Here is a 12,579-nt window from a genome sequence, read left to right on the forward strand (position 1 = left end):
CCTGCATGTTGGAGGAGTAGATTTCTGCATACATGAGAAAACTGGAGGAGCTGTCATGTCCTTTACCCCAATAAATGAAAGGATAACAAAGATAAAACTAAAAGGTAGATGATTCAATATTACAATTATTATGGTTCATGCTCCTATGGAAGACAAGGAGGATGAGAAGAAAGATTTATTATATTCTACTTTGCAAGAGGTATATGACAATCTGAGGACATGACATCAGAATGATAATTGGTGACATGAATACAAACTGTAGGCAAAGAATCAGAGACCTTCCATCCAGCGATAGGTAGACGAAGTCTACATACAAACAGCACCGGAAATGGAGCACGATTGGCCTCTTTTGCACTCTCAAATTATATGGTGATTGGTGGCACCCTATTCCAACATAATGATATACACAAACAAACATGGACATCCCCAGATGGAGCCACAAAGAACCAAATAGATCACATACTAATACAAAGGAAACATAAAAGTGCATTATAAGATACACGATCCTACAGGGCAGCAGACTGTGACAATGATTATAATTTGATATTAGGAAAAGTGAAGTCAAAATCATCAACAAAGAAAACCCAACAAAACAGAACAAAATGATACAATGTGAACAGGCTGAAGATACAAGAGGTGCAAGAGGGATATCAGATGGAAATATGAAACCATTTTGATGTGCTACATCTAATTGAAGGTGGGGAGGAAGAGGAAGAGGATATAGACCACACACTAAAGAAAATTGAAGAGGTTGTACAGCTACACAGAAAACTATCGTTAGTAGGGGTGTCGAAACATTCGCTAATGAACATGACCTTATGATACCGAAGGGTTGGTATTTCTGGGATTCGAATTGTTCGAATTCCTTCTGAATGAATATGAATCGAATAATAGTTCCGGAGTTCATATGGATTCACTATGACATGATAATCTTATTTCCGATGGAGACTTCAACTTGTCTCAAATAGTTTCGTTGTTTTGTGTCAAAATGATTAGCGTGATTTACTAACGATAGTTTTCTGTGCAGCTGTACATAAAGCTGCTGAGGAGCAGGTAGGATACATGACACCAGTTAAAAGAAACCATTGGTATGATGAAGAATGTAAGGAGGCATCAAAAGAATGCAGAAGAATTAGAGAAAACCTAATGCAAAAACCCATCAGACTAAAGACTAGCAGAAAGCTTACAAGAGAGTTGGAGGATTGCCAACAGATTATTTAATAATTTAAGACATAAGAAATGGGAGGATCTGGATAGAGAACTAGATGAAATAGAAAATAATAAAGGAGGGTAGAGAGAAAGAACACCATAAAAAGCTGAGAGCTGTAAAGAAAGGTTTTCAAGCTAGAAATTGGATGATTAAAGGACCAGGTGGAGATATGCTATATGGAGAAAATGAAGTCATGGAACAATGGCAGCAATACTTTTATGAGTTGCTAAACAGACCAGACCCGGCTCACCCAATCCAGGCTGCACAAGTAATAGATACAGATTCCATTGAAGAACCAACATTAGCTAAAATAAAGATGGTCATAAAGGAATTAAAAAACGGAAAAGCTCCCGGCTGTGATGAAATACCAGCAGCACTACTAAAAAGAAAATGGGGGGAAAGTGCTGGAAAGAGATTTATAAATTAATCAAAGAAATATGGAATAAGAAAAAATTACCAACAAAATGGCAAAAGGGGGTAATTATTCCAATTTATAAGAAAGGAAGCAAACTAGAGTGTGCCAATTATAGGGGAATAAACGTACTAGGTGTTATAAAGTATACACAAGAATTCTAATGAAGCGGCTTAAACATTACACATAACAGGAGTTGGGGGAATATCAGTGTGGATTTAGGCAAAACAGATTAACTATGGATCATATCTACACAGTCCGCCAACTAATGGAGAAATATTATGAATATGGTAAGACCCTATATCAGGTATTTGTAGATTTCAAACAAGTATATGATAAGTTGAAACACAAATGGCAAAAGCCGACAAGACTGTGAGAATAAACACCGTGTGAGATCGAAACCTTTATTGGTACAACGTTTCGCTTCTTACAGGTTTTTCAATTACAGACATGGCAAACACTCTGAGTATATATAGACCAACGTCGTACCAATAAAGGTTTCGATCTCACACGGTGTTTATTCTCAAAGTATATGATAGTGTGCACAGACCATCAATGTGGCACATAATGGCAGAACTAAATATTCCAGCTAAATTAATATCTCTCATTAAAATGTGCTACAAAGGAAGCAGATGTACAGTAAGTAAAAGTAATTCTTACACTTTGTTACGGTAAAGTCTAGCCAAAAATTCAGAATAGAATAGAGAAAGTTTCAATATACACAGTGGCCTTAGGCAGGGATGTATGCTGTCACCTTTACTACTTAACCTCTTCATTCTGGGGCACATTGCACGTTTGGCAGCATTAGCTGCCCGACGTGCAATGTTGCGTCATAATAATCGCATTATAAAAAATAAAGTCAGTGCTCAATCGTTCATTCTCTTTCACCCGTGTATTTTGATAACCATAGAAAATTGATGAAGCCAGTTTAGAGAGAATGGAAATTACATAAGTACGACTACAATAAATATAATCAAGATGCCGATGTCGGCATCATCGAGTATCCACTTGCTCCTCATGCCGCCTACGTAGGCATCACCATATGGAAGTGGTTAATCTTGCACTGGAGAAAGCAGTCAGGCAGATTACAAACCATCCAGGTGGAGCTAAGTTATCCAATGGTCAGATAAACCACCTCACTTACGCCAATGATATGGATGTGGTGGCCGAGACTGTGGAGGAAATTAACGAGATCTTTTCAGTATTCCAGAGAACAGCAGAATTGACAGGCCTAAAATGCAATGAGAAGAAAACGGAAATTGTGAAACCAAGTAGAAATGGCAATTATACACCAAGAGAAGAGCACATTGGATCACTACGTGTGAAGAAAGTGGATAAGTTCAAGTACCTGAGATCCAGTGCCAGTGAGAGAAATGAAATGGACATAGAAATAAATGAACAAATAGCTGTAGGAAACAGATGTTACTGTGCCCAGGCATCTGTAATGAAGAGTTTGACCATCAACAGAAGAACTAAGATAAGAACATAGAACATTGTAATAAAACCAACAGTCCTGTACAGATGAGAGACATGGACACTGACAAAAGAAAGAGAGAAAAGACTGGAAATTTTTAAAACAATATTCTAAGAATCCTCGGCCCAGTATATGATGAAGAAGAAGGGAAATGGAGACAAAGACATAAAGGAAATTAGAGATCAGACCGGACAGTAGTACATTAAAGATGAAATATGGGGAAGAGCAAGGTGGGCTCGACACTGCGTCCGAATGGAGGTAGACTACCAAGGAAGGTGATGGAAGGAGACCCAGGTACAGATGGATGGAGTAAAGAAGGACGTGGAGAGGGTGGCACCAAGAGAAGACTGGAAAGAATTGGCAGAGGATAGAACCACCTGGAGAGGCACAGTGAAAGCAGTGAAGGGTCGTCCGGCCTGACAACCAACAGAGTACGAGTAAGTAAGAGTTTTCACACTTTGTTACAGTAAAATCTAGCCAAAAATTCGGAATAGAAAAATATTTCAAAAAATCGTATCTCGCTTTTTTCCAAGCTTTTTAAATTTAAAAACTATTTTGTTTCTAATGAAATGGTCTTTCATATGCAATAAGAATTCAAGGGTTAAACCAAATTTGAAAACTTTGTGTTCGTACCTAACATGTCATATCATCATATGGCAGCCGATGCTGCACGCGAGAATTCGTCTACGATAAACAAAACTAAACAAATACTTAAAAATCGTTATTGACGTTACTATTGATTTGCGGGTTTCATTCATGGGGTTCAAAATATCCAGAATCATATGAACTATCCGATGATTTAGATAAGAATTGCATTTGGGAGACTCAAACTATTTGTATTTACCGCAAGAACCCTAACAGGCAAGATAATTAGGCGAGTGCCATAGCAGGCACTTTGTATAAAAAATAGTTTATGTAGGTGATGACCTAACCTTACCATGGTACATGTCCTGACTTGTGTCCCGATGACCCGGCCTGCGATGTCTTGGAGCCACTTGAAGTTTCAACTTCAGTTGTTTCCATGTTTGTAGGGTCCATACTCATGTTTACATCTATTTGGCGGGAAATGTAGGAATATGAAGTGCTTGATGCGTAATTGAAACAATTACAGTATGAATATTATTTAAAATTTTATCTTATCCACCTTTTTTTCTGATCAACTGAAATAAAAGGAAATAATTGCAATATGCAATTGGGAGCCATATGACGTACTGCATTGGCCGACCTTGGAGGCAAATGACGTAAACGTAAAATGTTTACAAAAATCAGCTGATGGTGTGGTGACGCTTCAACTTTTATAAAGCAATTGCAATGGCTGAAGAATCTTTAATGTCATCTGCCATGGCGAGATCACAGTCCTTTCATACATTTAGTTCTCCGCAACCCTCATGTAGTAAAAGAGGCAATAACGTAAGTTGCTTTAAGATGGCACTTTCGATAAAATAACATCACTGTAACTTTGGGGCCCAGTGTTGCATAAAATTTCGTGTTCTGATTTTTACTTCTTTGATGCCACAAATCAGTCGTGTAAAGTAAGAATTATTGCTTGTTTATAGTTCTGTAAAAAAAAAAAAAATTATCCCAGTAATCAAAGGAGATTTGAGGGCATGGTTCAATTTTTGTTTTCGGTGTCGCTTTCTCAATCAATCATCAATGAAGTAGCTAATTTCACCACAATAACCATTGCACACTATACTATTTTCACTCTGCACCTCTATTTTGGCAGAAAGAAGGCACGTAGTAATGTAGACAGTTAATCATGTCAGAGTTAAATGATATCCTCATTAAAAGAATGCAGTGTTGAGTATACCAGGCTGAGGACTGGAGAAGGGTGTCTCACCTGGATATCTCACCTGGATGACCTTTCCTCTGCAGTCGGGCAATAGGCATTATGCAGGGGAAGACTAGAATGGTTAGTACTACCAATGAGAGATTTTACTTACTTAGTTTACTTAGTGAAGTTCTGAGGTCGATCCTCACAGCCGTAGTGTGGAGATAAGTGACCCATTAAACTATTGGCCAGTAAGTCTTGCCAGTGTTGTGTATATTATTATGGAATCCATATTATTAATGAAGATCTCTAAAATTCAAGAATTATGAAAGCACCGATATTTAACATGAAACTCACATTGTCCCCAATAGCTCCTAACCTAATCTAACTTGACCTACTATAACCAATCTATAGAAAAAATGAGTAAATTTCTAGTAGTGCACATACATATATATACCAAGGCTTTTTCCCCCTTTGGGAAGTAGCCAGAAAGAAAAAGGCATAAAATCATTCCCACCCATACCATCCCTAAATATACTCCACTCCCCTCCACCCTCCCTCTTATCTTAGCACCTCCTGGATGATGGGTCATCCCTGCACCTTGCTCACTGCCCTGGGTCAGAGGTAGTGTCGCAAGACACAGCACATCCATAGCAAGGCCGCTTCTTTAAATTGACGACCTCCCCTCTCCGTCCTCCCATACATAAAAGGAGAAGATGGGGAGAAATCCCTTTGGGCTGCGTCAAATTTTGCTCACACATACAACCTCACCCCCCATTCCACCTCATGCATCACAACATCATCCATATACAACAATTCTCCATTCACCCCTGTCATCTGTCCTCTCCCATCCTTCCTCAACAGACATTCCCCTCTTTCCCAAAGCCACCTTCACCCCATCCATCCATCTCATCCTTGGATGTCCCCTCATGTTCACTCCCTCCACATCTGCCTTCCATACCTCTTTTACTAGTCTTTCTTCACTCATTCTTTCCATGTGTCCAAACCATCCTAATACTCTTTCATCAACCCTATCTCCCAACTTCCTTTCCATCGAAAATCCATGTGAACAAGTTGTATAGACACGGTAAAGGAAACATGGACTGGAGGTGAAGCTTTATTCCTGATGTTTCGTCTAACGACTTTCTCAAAGGAATGAGCATACTAGAAACATACAGAGATTATAAACCCGCCTTATGGCTCAAGGGGGTGTGCGAGCGTATAGCGCTGCGTCCTGATTGGCCCGCTGAGACAGCCAATCACAAAGCGCTATATTCGCTGAAGATTTGGCCCAGGTGAAGCTCCCAGCCTTATTGTTGATATTCGGACGAGTGGTGATGTACGCAGCTTCTATAGATTTTCTGATCTTCTTATCCATACCTTCGTGTAGAATCTCGGCTCGGTTCCATTGCGGGAGGTGCCCAGAATCGTCAACATGCACCACCATTGCGTTGGTGAGTCTATGGTGACGGAGGTCGGCCTTATGCTCCCTGATTCTAGTGTTAAGGCCCCTCTTAGTCTCTCCGTAGTATGCTTTATCGCATGATGTGCATGGGATCTTATATACGACGCTGTCTTCTCTCCCCCTCATCTTAGTCCCGCTTTTTATCATGTCACCAATCTTCGTTCCCGATGTTACGGCTGCTTTAACTTCCGTGCTCCTGAGCATTCTAATAATGTCTCCTACCTTCTCAGAGTTAGGAAGCGCCATGTATGATGTTTTTGTGGTGGCGTTGCCTTCTCTTAACCTGCTTGTGTGGATTATTTCTTCCGCTCTTCGTCTTAAGCTCAGGATTAAGCCCTTGGGATAGCCAAGCTTCAAGAAGGCCGCGATGATGTATTCGATTTCCTCCTCCAGGAATTCCTCGCTGCATATCCTGTAGGCACGCAGGAAGAAGCCCATGACTACCCCCTTTTTCGTCCTCTCATTGTGTGCCGACAGGTAGTGTATGAAGTCGTCACGGTTCGTAGGCTTTCTGTAAACCCTGAACAGGAGGCCCTCAGTTGTCTTTATTAATAGGGTATCCAGAAACGGAAGCTTTCCCTCTTCTTCTTCTTCTATAGTGAATTGGATCTGCGGATTCACTCTATTTAATTGACTCCTGACGTCATCCAGGTCTGTCCTGTTCGGAGCGATTATAAGAACATCGTCCACGTACCTGAGCCATATTGCCCTCCTTCCTATGATATGAGAGTAGTGGTCCTTCTCTTGGACCTCCATGAAGAGGCAAGCAGCCACGGCACTCAGAGGTGACCCCATTGCAAGGCCACTGTGTTGAAGAAACTCCTCTCCCTCGAAGGTGAATGAACCAAAGTTTACGCACATGGATACCAGCTTCATGAAGTCTCCCCTGGGCAGCGGCAACTCCTCCTCGTCCATGTTGATGACCACTCTCCACACTGCCTCCAGAGTGCCAACTGTGGGAACTTGTGTGAATAAGGATTTCACATCATAGCTGGCCATTTTCTTGTACCTCATGCTTGTCCCCTTTAATCTGCGTAGCAGGTCCTCTGAATTTCTTAAATGAGATCCACTTATGGATCCCATGGCTTTAGATAGGGGCTTGGCGAAGAGCGGAAGAAATAATCCACACAAGCAGGTTAAGAGCTGATGGCCAGGGGTAGATGCTGCTGTTTGGCCCCCAACTCTTGGGGTTGGGGGGTGGTCCCACGACGTAGACGTTGCATTATACACAATCATACACGCAAACAACACAACATACACTCTATAAAGGATTTGTGGGAAAACCCAGTTTCGGCTGTGGCCTTCCTTGGGGAGACGGGACTGCTCGGACAGACAGTCTAGGGAACGACAACAACAACAACAGCAGGTTAAGAGAAGGCAACGCCACCACAAAAACATCATACATGGCGCTTCCTAACTCTGAGAAGGTAGGAGACATTATTAGAATGCTCAGGAGCACGGAAGTTAAAGCAGCCGTAACATCGGGAACGAAGATTGGTGACATGATAAAAAGCGGGACTAAGATGAGGGGGAGAGAAGACAGCGTCGTATATAAGATCCCATGCACATCATGCAATAAAGCATACTACGGAGAGACTAAGAGGGGCCTTAACACTAGAATCAGGGAGCGTAAGGCCGACCTCCGTCACCATAGACTCACCAACGCAATGGTGGTGCATGTTGACGATTCTGGGCACCTCCCGCAATGGAACCGAGCCGAGATTCTACACGAAGGTATGGATAAGAAGATCAGAAAATCTATAGAAGCTGCGTACATCACTACTTGTCCGAATATCAACAATAAGGCTGGGAGCTTCACCTGGGCCAAATCTTCAGCGAATATAGCGCTTCGTGATTGGCTGTCTCAGCAGGCCAATCAGGACGCAGCGCTATACGCTCGCACACCCCCTTGAGCCATAAGGCGGGTTTATAATCTCTGTATGTTTCTAGTATGCTCATTCCTTTGAGAAAGTCGTTAGACGAAACGTCAGGAATAAAGCTTCACCTCCAGTCCATGTTTCCTTTACCGTGTCTATACAACTTCCTTTCCATCCCTGTTCTTCTCCTCTCCTCCTCATTTCTCACTCTATCCAGCCTAGTAACCCCCATCATACTTCTCAGATACCTCATCTCAAACACATTAAAACTCCTCTCTTCCTCTCTTATGTTCCATGTTTCTGCCCCATACAGTGCTGTTGGCACAATCACTCCTTCATATAGTCTCCTCTTAGCATCCATTCCCAAATGTGTATTCCTCATTACACTTTTTAATCCACCAAGGCATTTACTCGCTTCTCTCAATCTACATTCTACCTCCACCTTCACTCCACCTTTTCCTGCCACATTTGCACCCGAGTATCTAAAATTATCCACTTCCTCCAGTCGCTTTCCCTTAATGCTCACTTCCAGACTACTGCCACTTTCACCCCTTGTGCATAAGAACATAAGAACATAAGAAATAAAGGAGACTGCAAAAGACCATAAGGCCTACACTAGGCAGCTCCGTATCCATCACCACCTGTCATCCCCATCCATAAAGTTGTCTAATCATTTTTTAAAACAACTGATAGTATCAGCGCTTACTACGTGGTTACTAAGTTTATTCCATTCATCGACCACCCTATTTGTAAACCAATTCTTGCCTATTTCCTTCTTAAATCTAAATTTGTCCAGTTTATACCCATTACTGCGAGTCCTGCCCTGTTGTTTTATTATGATGACCTTGTTTGCATCACCCTTGTTATAGCCTTTGATCCACTTGAACACTTCTATTAGATCACCCCGCACTCTGCGTCTTTCCAGAGAGTGTAAGTGTAGGTGCTTAAGCCTCTCTTCGTAAGGCAAATTTCCGAGTCCTTGTATCATTTTGGTCATTCTTCTCTGTACTGATTCTAGTGAATTTATGACCATTCTGTAGGACGGAGACCAAAACTGTACCACATAATCAAGGATGGGTCTAACTATCTTACTTTTACCCACATTTATCTCCAGCTTTCTTCTATTACACACTTTCCCAAACTCTGTCACCAACTTCCTCAATCCCTCCTCCGATCCTGCCACAAGCGCAGTGTTGTCCGCAAACAACAGCTGGCTCACCTCCCACTTTTCTCCATTTTCTTTAACCATCTCTAATCTCTTGACCCACTACCCTTGCATTTACCTCTCACACTACCCCATCCATGTATAAGTTGAACAGCTAGGGCAACATAACGCATCCTTGACGAAGTTCCACCTTTACCTCGAACCGCTCACTCTCTCCATACTACTCTCATAAAAACTCTTGACAGCTCCTAGAAGCTTTCCTCCTATCCCGTATATCCGCAAAACCTCCCACAGTGCCTTTCTGTCTACCCTGTCGTAAGCCTTTTCCAGGTCCATAAAGGCCCAAAAAACATCCTTCCTCTTTCCTATAGCTTTCTCACATATCTGTCTTTCCACAAAAATCTGATCTACACAACCTCTACCTGTCCTAAATCCACACTGTTCCTCACCAATTACTCCCTCTGTTCCTCTCCTAATCCTCTCAATGAAGATCCTCCCATAAGCCTTCCCAACTACACTTAACAAGCTAATCCCAAGAAACTACTACATTCACACTTGTCCCCTTTTCCCTTGTAAAGTGGAACTATACAGGCACTCCTCCAGTCCTCCGGCACTCTACCCTCTCTCCAGCAAACATTAAATAGCCTCACCAACCAGTCCACCATCACTGTACCTCCTTTTTTTAGACACTCTGCATGGCATCCATCCAGACCAGGTGCCTTACCTGCTTTCATCATAACAACTTCCTTCACTTCATCCTTCCTTATTTCTCCTCCATTTTCCTCACTCATCATGGTCATTTTCTTAGCATTTCCCACTACAACTATCTTTCCCTCCCTATCCTCCTTCACATTTAGCAACTCCCTAAAATACTCTGCCCATCTTCCCCTTACTGCCTTCTCTTCCATTATCATCTCTCCATCAGCACCTTTTACCTTTTCTTCTCTACTTGATTCGTCTCCTCTTCCTCTCTTAATTTCTTTTCAAAACATCTTTTTATTACTTTCCAAATTTTCTGTCATTCTCTTACCCCATTTCACATCTGATCTCCTCTTTGCCTCCTTTACCTTTTGCTTTACTTCTCTTTTCTTTCCTTTGTACCTCTCATATGCCTCCCTCGTCCTATTTTGTAACCAATCTGTGAAAGCTCGCTTCTTCTCTTCTACAACCTTCTTTGTTTCCTCATCCCACCATTCACTACCCTTTCTTCTATTTCCTCCTGTCCTTCTTGTTCCACACACCATCTTTGCACACTTTGAATATGTATTTTGTTTATTTATTTTTTCTTTCTTATTTATGAAACTATATCATGGACCACAATACCAACACTTTTATGCTTTGAGAATATGTTGCTCCATAGAGTGATTTAAGGAGGGTAAAAAAATAAAGTGGAGATTAGTCTCCAATCATGAAAGAATCCTGTGTATTTACCTAGTTGTATTTACGTAGTTGAATTATATGGGAAGGGAGCTATGCTTGTGGTGACCAGTCTTTGTATCTCTCAGCATCATGTTTTTTCTTAAAATCTTGAATAGTGTTTGCACACATTGTTTCTTTGCCCAATTTGTTCCAAGTATCTATCACTCTTTGTGGGAAGCTATTTTTTTTTCAGATCTCTTCTGTAATTATCTTTTTTTAGTTTCTTTTCATGTCCTTGTTTTTCCATTGTCCCATTTCAATAAGTCATTCTTATCTAAGATTTCCATTCCCTTCATAATTCTATAGATAGTAAGTCTCCTCTTTCCCTTTGTTCCAGAGTTGGTAATTCTAATTTGGACAGTCTTTGTTCATATGTCATTTTTGAAAGAGTTGGTGCCAGTTTTGTTGTTGCTCTTTGTATTCTTTCTAACTTGTTTATATTCTTTTTGGTACTGGGTGTCCATAGTGTTGCTGCGTACTTGAGTTTTGGTCTTATTAGTGTAGTTAAAAAATGTTTAATCATTTCCTCATCCAAATAGGCAAATGCCACTTCTATTGACCTCAATAATTTATAGGTTTCTCCGACTATTTTATTAATATGCTTATCCGGTGTCATGTCTTTGCTGATCATCACTCCAAGGTCTTTTTCCGAGTTTACTTTTTTGACCTCTTCTTCACCAATTATATAATCTCTTGATATTCTGTTTTTACTTTTTCCAAATTCCATTATACTACATTCTTGATACTGAATTTCACATCCCACTTTTGAGTCCATTTCCAGATCTTGTCCAAGTCTTGTTGTAATGAGTTGCAATCCTCCTCCATTTTTACTTTAGTATTTTTGTGTCGTCTGCAAAGAAATTCATATAACACTCTACTCCTTCGTCCATGTCATTTATGTATATAGTAGACATGATCAGGGCCAGTACTGATCCCTGCGGGGCATCACTTTTCATTTCTTCCCAATTTGAGAATTTGTTTCTAATTACTACTATTATTTTCCTCCCAGTCAGGAAGTCTTTCATCCGTTCCAATAATTTTCCTCTGATGCCACCTATTGATTCTATCTTCCTTATTAGTTTCTTGTGTGGTACCTTATCAAATGCCTTTTGTAGGTCCAGGAAGGCACAGTCTGCCCAACCATCTCTCTCTTGTATTATGTCTATGTTTTGAGTAGAAGCAGATCAAGTTTGTTGTACATGATCTTCCTTGTCTGAATCCAAATTGATTTGGATTCAAGTATAGTTTTTTCTTCCAAATGTTTAACCCATCTATTTTTTGACGACCTTTTCGCAAATTTTTACTACTGTGCTTATCAGGGAGACTGGTCTGTAATTTGATGGGTCTTCCTTGTTTCCTCCTTTATAAATTGGTACAATGTTTGCCTTCTTCCAGTCCTGTGGCCCTTTTCCTTCTTTAAGTGAGAATTTAATTATATTGTATATTTTGTCTGTTAATTCTTCCATGCATTCTTTCAGTATCCAATGTGCAATTCTGTCTGGACCATGTGATTTTCTGACGTCAAAGGTTTTGATTTGGTCGCTGATTTCCTTCTGTGTTGCAATTATTTCTTTCATTGAGGGGGATCTCTCTCTATTTCTTCACAGTTAGGTGAGTTTTCTATTGTGAATACTGATTTGAAGTGGTTGTTCATAATTTCAGCCATTTCCAGTTCTTCTGTATATTCATGTTTACCTTGGCACAGCTTTTCTATTTCTTGTTTGTTCTTCAGTTTGCCATTTACATACCTGTAAAATAGTTTGGGTTCTTCCTTGCATTTTTCTAT

General features: G+C 40.6%; 3 protein-coding genes across 7 annotated transcripts in view; 2 read left to right on the plus strand and 1 right to left on the minus strand.

The window, feature by feature from the left end:
* RfC4 (replication factor C subunit RfC4) overlaps positions 1-4,328 on the minus strand; it is a 59,577-nt gene extending 55,249 nt beyond the window's left edge. Inside the window, exons 1-2 of one of the 3 annotated variants that reach the window (XM_076192540.1) lie at positions 4,241-4,328; positions 4,034-4,148 (exon numbers count right to left, since the gene is read on the minus strand). In XM_076192540.1, coding sequence (XP_076048655.1) covers positions 4,034-4,148; positions 4,241-4,313 — 188 coding nt within the window. In that variant the 5' untranslated portion in view covers positions 4,314-4,328. Of the gene's footprint in view, positions 1-4,028; positions 4,149-4,240 lie in introns of those variants that run through there. The other 2 variants (XM_076192541.1, XM_076192543.1) reach the window with 2 other exon arrangements.
* LOC143029698 (E3 ubiquitin-protein ligase TRIM23-like) overlaps positions 4,313-12,579 on the plus strand; it is a 144,225-nt gene continuing 135,958 nt past the window's right edge. The window contains exon 1 of one of the 3 annotated variants that reach the window (XM_076192537.1): positions 4,313-4,506. In XM_076192537.1, coding sequence (XP_076048652.1) covers positions 4,408-4,506 — 99 coding nt within the window. In that variant the 5' untranslated portion in view covers positions 4,313-4,407. Of the gene's footprint in view, positions 4,507-4,856; positions 5,009-12,579 lie in introns of those variants that run through there. The other 2 variants (XM_076192539.1, XM_076192538.1) reach the window with 2 other exon arrangements.
* On the plus strand, positions 7,444-8,338 carry LOC143029472 (uncharacterized). Its single transcript, XM_076192120.1, has 2 exons — positions 7,444-7,467; positions 7,699-8,338. The coding sequence occupies exon 2, from the start codon at positions 7,736-7,738 to the stop codon at positions 8,243-8,245; it is 510 nt and encodes a 169-aa protein (XP_076048235.1). The 5' UTR covers positions 7,444-7,467; positions 7,699-7,735; the 3' UTR covers positions 8,246-8,338.

This window comes from Oratosquilla oratoria, chromosome 11, assembly GCF_046742065.1.
Source record: "Oratosquilla oratoria isolate Oo_2021 chromosome 11, ASM4674206v1, whole genome shotgun sequence".
NCBI lineage: Eukaryota > Metazoa > Arthropoda > Malacostraca > Stomatopoda > Squillidae > Oratosquilla > Oratosquilla oratoria.